Source organism: Zerene cesonia, unplaced genomic scaffold (assembly GCF_012273895.1).
Source record: "Zerene cesonia ecotype Mississippi unplaced genomic scaffold, Zerene_cesonia_1.1 Zces_u010, whole genome shotgun sequence".
Taxonomy (NCBI): domain Eukaryota; kingdom Metazoa; phylum Arthropoda; class Insecta; order Lepidoptera; family Pieridae; genus Zerene; species Zerene cesonia.
The window spans coordinates 506,163-517,828 of NW_024045140.1; the positions used below are offsets into that span (position 1 = coordinate 506,163).

Genomic DNA, 11,666 nt, shown 5'->3' on the forward strand with positions numbered 1-11,666 from the left:
CCAGAGAGCAAAACTAATAAACTCTGTTTGGTCAAAGGTCGAGAAACTAGGAGATTCCTTAGAACCACAGATAAGGTATGTTGGTTAGCTTTTTTTAAACAATAAATGTCAGTCAGTGTTGTCAACTTTAGGACTTTCTCCCTTATTTTAACAAAATAATTAATTTTGTCAAGCGAGATTTTACATCTAAATTGAATAAATTTATCATCTAATGAAGGGTTAGTCACAATAGTGAATTTTAGTTTGAATTTTACGGGTTTCGTAATAACTTCTGGGTATTAGGGGACAATATTTCCAAATGGTTGGCAGCACCGATGTTTATTTTGATTTTTGCGGATAGATGACCGACAGGCAGAGGCAACGGGTTGACGATTGCGGACTGACGTATTATTTCAGTCAAATGTTGGTGGTTGTGTGATACGAACGTTAGTTGTTTTCTTTTAGTAATTATAATTTCGGGAATAACCAATGCTATAAAAATTGTGGTAAGTCATATTGTTGACTATTTTAAAGTTTTAAATCTATTGTTCTCAACGTTTCTGATGAATGCATCATTCGCCCGACAATTATCCAATTAAATGAATAGAAGTTTATTATTGAATTATTCTGATTTATAGGTCATAATTTATTTAACAAGCTAGATATCTTAGTAACAGATGTTTGATGTCAGCGTTCAATAAATACATTATGTTTACATTACATTACATTATGTTGAAAACATTACGTTTTTAAAATAAATCGTATCTAATAGAAATACTGTAATAACGTTCTACAGAAAGTCGTTATTTCAAACTTCTGAATGAAGCTTCTGACTTGATAAAATCTGATATCAACTGTGAGACCATGTTCTTACAGGGAATTGTAGGTAGGTATAGATTGTCTTTATTAGGGTATAAATTAAATTGTCCGTAAAAATCCATACGAAACTGTTCTTTGTATATCTCATCTATGTGTAAGTATTTATTTTAGTAAATAAGTAACGGATATTTATAACTTGGTATTTTTTTATGAATCGATAATTATGGTGATATCAAGATGGTAGAACTTGGTAGTTTTTTTTAATTAATCGTTATTAATTTCAAGGGGTATATCAACCGTTCAGTATGTCGCCTCCGTGAACTTAGTGGTTGATATGCAATAAAATGTATATATATGTATATATATATTGTCCCACAAGGACAAATGGCTACATTTTTGTTTTTTTATCTATCTACTATATAAAAATAAGTCGGGTTTTCCTTCCTGACGCTATAACTCGAGAACGCACGAACCGATGTCCACGGTTTTGCATTCGTTGGAAAGGTTTCGGGCTCCGTGAGGTTTATAGCAAAGAAAATTCAGGAAAAATTTCAACAGAAAAGCGGGAAAATCATTTTTCACATACAGCCATCTGGTGGCGAAACGGAGTTCGCCGGGTTTGCTAGTTATATATATAAAACAAAGTGGTGTTAGTTACACTATTTATAACTGAAGAACGGATTAACCAATTTGGCTGAAAATTTGTGCAGAGGTAGCTTGGACATAGGAGACGGACATAGGGTAGTTTTTATCCCGGAAATCCCACGGGAACGGGAACATGCGAGAAAATCCCCGGGTCTAAGTTTCCTGCGACTACGCGGGCATAGCCGCGGGCGGATAGCTAGTTTTATAATAATAAACGTTTTATGAAACCTCCATTCGGAATTTAAATAACGCATATAAATAACGAACTGAATGTAAACTTATGATGACGAAAATAAAAAACAAATAAACACAATTATTAATATCTTTTGCTCTACGCCTGCGCGCGCGATCAAAACCCCTTCCACTCATTTCAATGTTATCTGCACTAATATTATAAAGCTGAAGAGTTTGTTTGTTTGAACGCACTAATCTCAGGAACTACTGGTCCGATTTGAAAAATTCTTTCAGTGTTAGATAGCCCATTTATTGAGGAAGGCTTTAGGCTATATATTATGTACCCGAGTTACGTCAATCGATTGAAAAGCCGCGTAGTTGTCGAATATAAAAAAAGCCTTCCTACTCCTTGGTATCTGTCTGGCAGGACACAGAAGGCTCATCACCTACTTGTCCATAAAGAAAATCGATCAGTGAAACAGATGAATATCATCTGCCCAATACCCCACTGGGAGACACGGGACTTTAACTTTACGTTTCGACTTTGGTCCGTAATAATATTGAAAAAAATATATAGTACACAACTAAAATCTGTTGAATATTATCAGAGCGAATAAATTCATATATAAGAGACTAGCAGTCCGCCCCGGCTTCGCCCATGGTATATATATAACCTATAGCCTTCCTCAATAAATGAGCTAACTAAAATATTTTTTCAAATCGGACCAGTAGTTCCTGAGATTACTAGTGTTCAAACAAACAAATAACTCTTCAGCTTTATAATATTATTAGTAAAGATTAGAATCGCCTAAACTAAATTATTTCCTACGTATCATATAGTCTTTATAAGAGCTGGTCAGACAATTTGACTCTATTAAGTTCCTTTTTTAAAAATATATTCGTTTAATTCTAAAAACGTTAGCATCAAAGACATCAAACATCCGTTATAACGTTAAAAGCTCTAGGTTATTCACAAGAACTATATAAGTACTAAGAAATACTAGGAACTACGACCTAACAAAAACTAGACCAGCTCGCTACCAGTCCATTGCAGATCCCGATGCGCGTCCTGTTCCTAACCTAGCTTTGAGCACTTAAAAATCTAGACTTTATAACGGACGGTTACTGAATAAAGAAATGTGTAAAGTGTATAAATGAAACTATGTTCGTTTTTTGTATAATAGGTGCCTGCTGATGCGAGCGTAAAGTCGTAATCAAGAGTGGGCTGAATTTTAGACTTAATCTTATCTCAAAACTAGCTGCGCGCTGCGGTTTTACACGCGTAATTCCGTATCCCGTAGGAATATCGGGATAAAAAGTTGCCTGTGCTTTATGCCAGTTGTTCAGCTGTCTGTCTACGTATCAAATTTCATTGCAATCGGTTCAATAGTTTTGCGTGAAAGAGCAACAAACACTCACCCATCCTAACAAACTTTAGTAGAATAGAATATTATTTAACCCGACGTTTCGAACACTTTACAGCGAGCGTAGTCACGGGGAGACTGAGATGTTACATGTCATAGCTGGAGGTAGTTCAGAAACAACAATTTTTGTATGACCTTCAAGACATGTAATATCTTAGTCTAACAAATCTATAGTACACGCGTAAAATCAAACACAAAAAAAAACTGTGGATATATATTTCTATTTGTAATATCCACTTTAGTACTAACCCGTTAATCGATACTGAAACAGACAGACGAATATAAGCGTACAACTATTAATTAGTTAATTTATTATCGTTTCTTATCGTTCAGTAACAAAAAATACACGAACAAATAAATAATGGCACATAACGACTGTGTTTACGATAAATAACAATAGGAAAATATATAATTTAATAATTTCTGCTCACATACAAAATAAAAAACATCATTAAAGAACTAATTTAATTGCGGTAGTCGAGCGCGATTCGGCGCCAATTGGGCCAGCTCGCACCGGGAAAGTACCACACCCCCACAGAAGACCGGCGTGAAATAGCATACTGCTGTGTTTCTATTAAATATGTGAATCCACTCTTACAGAGTAGGTCATCCTATACGTAAGGAAATTTATTTAATTGAAAAAATAGTCAGGATAATAAGAATCTCGTGAATTTATTGCATTGTCACCGATCCTTGATAAGGTTACGAAGTTTGAATTAAATCCATCCGTTTAAAGTGGGTCAAAATGGAGTCTAAAGGAGTCGGTTACCTACACACATACATGTGAAGCTGATATAAGCGTGCATGTATTTTTTTTATGTCATAGCGGGCAGCTGAGCTGGTGGTGCACCTGATGGTAAGCGATCACCACACCTCTGTGAATGCGCTGCCCGCTTTTATGGGGTAAGGGAAAAGGAATGGATTAACGACTGGAAAGAAGGAATGGACTAGGACGGGTGAGGAAAAGGAAACGGGCCTCCGTAGGTATGTGTGTATCACTCCAGATTCTAAAATGGCACCAAATGACAATAATTCCATATCAAACAGAAAAAGAATCGCTTCAATCGGTTGACAACCTGCGGAGTTATATACCAAAAAATGAACTCATTTGTCCAGTCTGATGGGTATTTTCTGTCGCCTTGTAACAATCGGGATCTGGAACATTCGATGTTGAAATCTGCGGAAGCTATTCTGCGGAAATATATCTGGCCCATGTCCATTTCCGTTACCTTCCCAGTCCGTTCCTTTATTTTCCCCTCGCCAATCCTTTCTTTATCCCTTTCCAATTCGAAGCGGTAATCCATTTGGAGAGGTGTAAGTTCTTCATTTGACCTTTCATCATCAGCCCATATATGTCCCCACTGCTGGGAGACAGGCCTCCTATGAGGGTTCAGGCCATAATCCACCACGCTGGCCAAGTGCGGGTTGGCAGATGTCACATGTCATCGAACTTTTTAATTCTCGGACATGCCGGTTTCCTCACGATGTTTTCCTTCACCGTTTTAAGCATTGGTGATGAAAAATCAATTTATTTCCTGCACGCTCGCCCGGTCTCGAACCCCGACTTATCGATTTTGAAGTCCGAGGTTCTCACCACTGAGCCACCACTGCTCATTTGACCTGACGCCTCTCCAAATGTCCACGGGCGGTGGTCGCGCTTACCATCAGGCGACCCACCAGCTCCATTGTCTACGGTGGCATAAAACGAAGTAGTGGGCACCAGGTAGTTAAATAAATAAATCTTTGACAATGAGTTTCAAATGATGTGAGAGACACAAAATGCATTTATGTATTTATTAGGTACAAAAAATAACAAAAAAAAATTTTTTTTTAGATTATGCTTGTTTTGCTGTTACTCGGCGCGGCAGTGGTGTATGCAGGGCCTATCAAAGATGAGACGAAGTGTGGTTATGAGGTTAGTATTGTTTAGTCTTTTTCAACCGACTTCAAAAGAAGGTAGATGCAATTCGACTGCTTCTCTTCGTGTTTGTTACTTCAGAACATTGTGATCCCAGTTTTTGTTGTAAATAATCTTTTTTTTTTCAGAGTTGCATCAAATACGACCCATCCGTTTTAAACGTGCACATAGTGCCGCACACGCATGACGATGTCGGCTGGCTGAAAACAGTCGATCAATACTATTATGGGAGTAAGTTGGCATTTTTTTTGGCACAGATAAATAATATTTTGACCTTTATTATATATTTTCGTTATTTTTTAATACTCTGTAATAACTTAGAATTATAATAGAATCGACTAAATCTCGGTTACTCTCATGCAAAGGAAATTATTATATCCCGGCGATCCTAATCGGAATAATAAGATAAACTCGTCTAATTATTATATTGTCACCGATCCTTGATACGTGTACAAAGTTTGAATTAAATCTGTCAGTTTAAAGTGGGTCAAAATCGAGTACAAATTAGTCAGTTACATGCAAATTTTACAAGCATAACCCGGAACTGTCATTTCTTTTGTCCACGTGGGCGAAGCCGCGGGCTGAAAGTTTTTGTATATTTGTTATTCTTTTTTAGGTCGGAATTACATACAGAAAGCTGGAGTGCAGTATATTTTAGATTCTGTTATAAAAGAACTGTGGCAAGATCCGAAAAGACGGTGAGTAACGGCCATTCGATTATTAAAAAAAAAAAAAACTTTTAGTGACAGATAATTTGGCGCCAAAAAAGCGCCATTGTATTTTCTACACTAATATTATACAGAGGAAAACTTTGTTTGTTTGGTTGTAATGAATATGCTCAAAAACTACTGGACCGATATTAAAAATTCTTTCACCATTCGAAATCTACATTATCCACGAGTAACATAGACTATATTTTATTTTGGAAAAAAACAGGGTTCCGTAACATATCTTTATTGAAACATCCAAACCAGTATACCTATAAAGCTGAAGGGTTAGTTAGTTCGTTTGATATTATTTAAACTCAAATATATAACTCTAATCGCAATAATTCAGATATTCAACTGGACAGCTATATATTATAAAGCTGAAGAACTACTGGTCCGTTTTGAATTCTTTCAGTTTTAGATGCCCTACAATGAAAGTATTGAGGGAGAATTTAGGCTTTATATGTACCACGGGCGAAGTCGGGGCGGACAACTAGTGTATTAATAAACTAAATCATTGCCTGATTGTATGATTGAATTTAAGCACTAAAATATAGCATATAAAAATTGGTAAATTTAATTATTAGTAGTAGTACATTGATATATCACATTTTTTTTTGTAAAGATTAAAAAAATGTTTTTATTGATACTGACACATAGTTATACTTTCTTGACGTAACAGTAACACTAGATTATCCTACTATCCTACTTCCTACTTCCTACCTACTATCCTACTATATTATATTACTTACCCTTTAGGCACATGAAACCGAAAGAGTAGAAGAAATTCGATTACTGTGGCAGGATCACGGGTGGCCGAGAGGCTAGGCGTTGCTACGGTTAGGCAAGATACGCAGGTTCGAATCCTGCCTCGTGATCAAATTTTTTCTATTCTTTCAAAATTTCTCATTTATAAAGCATTTCAATGCTATAAAACTAAAAATCAAATATATTATATTATCTTATTATATCTTATCTTACTAATATTATAAAATGCGAAAGTTCCTAAGGATGTGTGTGTGTGTGTGTTTGTTGCTCTTTCACGCAAAAACCTACTGAACCGATTGCAATGATATTTGGTACGTAGATAGCTGGACAACTGGAATAACCGCGAGCAAAAGCTAGTATATGCATATGACAATATACCCCTTTGCTCCAAACTTTATTTTTTTTTATTCGTCAGTCACAGTCATTTGCTCGCTTCCAAAAAAAAAAACATTTTTTTTTTTTTTTATTTCATGATAGGGAAGCGCTTGACCACGATCTCGCCTGATGGTAAGCTGAGATGTGGTCTAAGATGGAGCGCGCTTCCCTGGAAGGTACTTGTTCACTCTTCTCTGGAAGACCTCCAGATTGTACTCGTCGGGGAACACAGACTCAGGAAGCATGTTCCAATCCCTTGCGGTTCGAATAAAAAATGTGGAATCGAACCGCTTCGTCCGGGTTCTTAATTTATTTTTCTTAATTTCGTTCTTCTTAATTTTTTTACAGTTTCATATACGTGGAGACAGCGTTCTTCTGGAAGTGGTGGACCCACCAGGGGGACGACGTACGCCACAAGGTCCACACCCTGGTGAGGGCTGGCAGGCTGCAGTTCGTTGGCGGCGCTTGGAGTATGAACGATGAGGCCGCGTCTCATTATCAGAGCACCATTGATCAGTTCACTTGGGGTTTGAGGTGATTTTTTTGTAATCATAGACATAGACATACCATACATTTATTCACAATCAATTACACACACAACAATTAACAAAAAAAGACAAAACACTGAACATAAAATAGGAAATAAGAAAAAACATATAAAAAGAAAAGAAATAAAATAAAAACTAACTTAGGTTGCTTTGATGTGTTATGGCTGTGAAAAGGTCCAGGCTCAGCTTTATATGCCATGAGTCAATTGACCCATGAAGCTGTTAATTCTGCCAGATAATCAACCGACTTCACGAAAATGAGGTGTTCAATTCGACTCTCGTTTGTAATTGTTAATTCAGAACTTTTTGGATGATATAGAAGTTTAAAAAAATTATGTATTTTTTGTAATATGAGAAGTATTTAATTAAAGATTTTATAGATATGCTTTGACATGTATAACATACATTTATAATATGATATTTTTTAGAGCAAGTTATACATTTATATCTGTTTCTTCAGTATAAAATGTTTTTGGATTTTTTTCAATTATACACTTGAAATTATTTCAGTCTTCGGCACTTTAATTTGTATACTAAAGAGAACGTTGCACATATTTTAATTGGTTCAATAACTTTTGTTATACTCCTTGCGATTTACCTGATAACAAAGCTTTGTCATGTATAAGAACACTTTATATTGGACCACCAAAAACGAAGAAATCGACTAACTTTTAATTGTTGCATTCATTTTTCACTTTACACTTATACTAGACTTTATCCTGTATAATTGAATATTAATATATTCACTTACCAAAATAGCACAAAAAATTGCTCATAAATTGTCTTTATTTTCTAGACTTAACTCTGTATACTAAACTTTATCCTGTATAACTGACAGGAAACTAAACGAAACCTTCGGCGCCTGTGGCATACCGCGTGTGGGCTGGCAGATAGACCCGTTCGGCCATTCCAGAGAGTTTGCCTCGCTATTAGCCGCTATGGGGTACGACGGACTCTTTTTGGGGAGAATCGACTACCAGGATAAGAGAGCGAGATTAAGGAACAGGGAGATGGAAATGGTGTGGAGGGGGGATGATGATTTGGGTTAGTTTATTGATTTTTTTTTGTATAGATGGTTTACCAATATTAAAACTGTGTTATGACGATTTAAAAGTGCTTCTATAGAAAGTCTAATCTATATTAATATTATAAATTGAAGAGTTTGTTTGTTTGAACGCACTAATCTCAGGAACCACTGGTCCGATTTGCAAAATTCTTTCAGTGTTTGAAGGTCCATGTATTGAGGAAGGCTATAGGCTATATATGTACCACGGGCGAAGCCGAGGCGGACCAAACAAACTACAGCTTTACAATATTAGTCTAGATTTATGGCTGATGGTGACCACTAACTGTCTCAATCACTGCTCTATCCTTAAAAAAGACAGTCGAATTGGGAACCTTTTGTTTTAAGTCGGTTAATATGCTTTTTTCAGTTATTTCTAACTATATTTTAATTAACTGTTTTTAATTATTTTCTTAAAGGTAACTCATCAGATATATTTACGGGGGTATTGTACAACACCTACTCCCCGCCCCCAGGGTTCTGTTTCGATGTGCTATGCGATGATGAGCCTATCATTGATGACCCGGATTCGCCCATGTTCAATGTGGACGAGAGGGTAAGTGGCGGGTGGCGTGGATGCGTTTTGGATGGGTCGATAAAATGGCGTGGACGGAGATGAGAGATCAATAGAATAATGGAAACGACGGAGATAAGAGATGAATAGAATAATAAGAGATCAATTTTATACATGTGTGCGTGTTATAAGTACATGCTTATAGACAAATACAGAGTTAATAAGTGGTGATCACACTTATATTCTTAATATACATATATAAATTACGTGTCGCGTTATTTGTCCGCGATGGACTCTTAAATTACTCAACCGATTTTAATCAAATTTGCACACCGTGTGCAGTTTGATACAACTTAAAAGATAGGATAGTTTATATTATTTCAATTACGATAAATGACTACCCGGGCGGAGTGTAGCTAGTATAATAAATGTGAAATTTTGTTTGTTTGTATTTTGGTCCGCCAATCACGCTGAAAGTACTGAACGGATTTTGATGAAATTTGTACATACAGGCAGGGTATGAGCTGACTTGGGCGATAGGATACTTTTTATCCCGGTTAAATGCTCTCTTGGGACACAGAGTCACTAAATCGTCTGTTAATATCCTAATTCCACGCGGGCAAAGCCTCGGGCGGAAGCTAGTATTAAGATTATGATAAACAATTTGCAACCTACGTGATAGTTGTACAATAAAAAAACTAATAATATTATATTATATGTAGGTACAAATGTTTATTAATAATTTTTTTAAGTGGCTTAATGTAATTTTGTTCCCACTAATTAAAATTATTGATACAAAAACAGTATTTAGTATAGTTCGTTAACTCGTAAGTCTATTTACCAGATTGTATTAGTAGTAGTGAAGTCCCGTGTCCCCTAGTGGGATATGGGGCAGATGATATACATCTGTTTCACTGATCGATTTTCTTTATGGACAAGTAGGTGAGCCGCCTTCTGTGTCCTGCCAGACCGAGACTTTTTTTTTGTGCGTCTCCACCGGGAATCGAACTCAGGACCCCACGGTTCTAAGCTCACGCGTTAACTGTATCAAGGAGGTGGTCAGATTGTATTAGTAATTGTCGATTTTTATTCGCAGGCAAGTATTTTGGATTCGTTTATTGTTTTATAACCCTAAATGATTTGATAATCTGGATGTTTTTAAAAATCTATATATATAAAATTCTCGTGTCACAGTTTTCGTTGCCATACTCCTCCGAAACGGCTTGACCGATTACTCTGAAATTTGTTAAGCATATTGGGTAGGTCTGAGAATCGGCCAACATCTATTTTTTATCCCGATATTCCTACGGGATACGGACTTACGCGGGTGAAACCGCGGGGCGCAGCTAGTATCTTATATATTTGGATTGTTTTTTGTTAAATTTGTAGTTTTTTTAGCAACAAAATTTGTTTGTCTAATTCATGTAATCTCTTACTGATTTTATTTTGGTAACAGCGCCATCTTTTGACAATTTCCAATAGCACGACGTGAATGTAAAATTTAAAAAATTTATGGAAATATTTCAATTTCATCTACCATATTTTTATGACTGAGATAATTAAAGGGATAATTTTTACAAGTGATTCGCTGTATCCTACTAATATTATAAATGCGAAAGTTTGTAAGGATGTGTGTGTGTGTGTTTGTTGCTCTTTCACGCAAAACTACTGAACCGATTGTATTGAAATTAGGTACATAGATAGCTGGGCAACTAGAATAACATAAAGGCTACTTTATATCCCGATATTCCTACGGGATACGGACTTACGCTGGTGAAACCGCGGGACGCAGCCAGTATGTAATAAAAATATTTACTAAAACAAACAAAGAAACGGAAACGGATTCATTAATATAGTAAAAGAAAACCAGTAAAATAAATTACAACCAAACCAATAAACTAAAATCCTTTTTAACACGCTTTCATTAACTTCACTTGTGTGTTTGTCTGTAACCGACATCTTAGACTTCGATTTTAACCCACTTCAAACGGACAGATGGAACCCAAACTCTGTACACTTATCGCGGATCGGTGACGATACAATAGTTTCATGAGTTTATCTCATTATCCTGATTAGGATCGCCAGTATTCATTAATAAACTTAATACACTCTGTATAAGAGAAAGTGAGACAATTTATTTGATTCTATTTGTCATATTCTTTTATTGTAACTGGCCTTCGAGACACAGTTCACCACTAGTTCGAAGGTCAGGGTCTGTATTATTTTGTACTACTGTTTCTGTAATAAATAAATAAATAAAATAAAAATATTTATTATTAATTACGTATAGGTGAAAACATTTTTGGATATAGCAACGAACATGTCGAACGGATACAAAACAAATAATATTTTGATCACAATGGGTGAAGACTTTCACTATCAAGACGCGAACATGTGGTTCCAGAACCTTGACAAACTGATCGAGTGAGTTAGCATGCGCATGGGCTACTTGCTTGCATGGGTGTAGGCAGTAGTTTACATGCGTGGTTGTAGGCTGCTGATTGAGTTAGTTAGCATGCATGCGCATGGGCTACTTGCTTGTATTTTTTTTTTTTTTTATATTAAATAGGCAGACGTTTGACCGCTATCCTACCTGATGTTAAGCAGGGATGCGATCTATAAATGGGCACGCCTGCCTAGGAGAATGCCTATATAGCCTATTCACTCTGGACTTGAAGAGTTGTAAATTGTAGTGATCCGGGAACACCGACGGTGGAAGAGAGTTCCATTCC

The 11,666-nt window shown here is 36.2% G+C and overlaps 1 protein-coding gene across 3 annotated transcripts in view; it reads left to right on the forward strand.

Annotated features, from left to right (window-relative positions):
• The first annotated feature begins 355 nt into the window (after positions 1-355).
• The window catches only part of LOC119839208 (lysosomal alpha-mannosidase-like), a 27,657-nt gene continuing 16,346 nt past the window's right edge, over positions 356-11,666 (forward strand). For 2 of the 3 annotated variants that reach the window (XM_038365426.1, XM_038365424.1), the window contains exons 1-7: positions 356-485; positions 4,876-4,956; positions 5,088-5,190; positions 5,576-5,657; positions 7,158-7,343; positions 8,196-8,401; positions 8,840-8,976. In XM_038365426.1, coding sequence (XP_038221354.1) covers positions 4,879-4,956; positions 5,088-5,190; positions 5,576-5,657; positions 7,158-7,343; positions 8,196-8,401; positions 8,840-8,976 — 792 coding nt within the window. In that variant the 5' untranslated portion in view covers positions 356-485; positions 4,876-4,878. Of the gene's footprint in view, positions 486-4,875; positions 4,957-5,087; positions 5,191-5,575; positions 5,658-7,157; positions 7,344-8,195; positions 8,402-8,839; positions 8,977-11,224; positions 11,359-11,666 lie in introns of all 3 variants that reach the window. The other variant, XM_038365425.1, reaches the window with a different exon arrangement.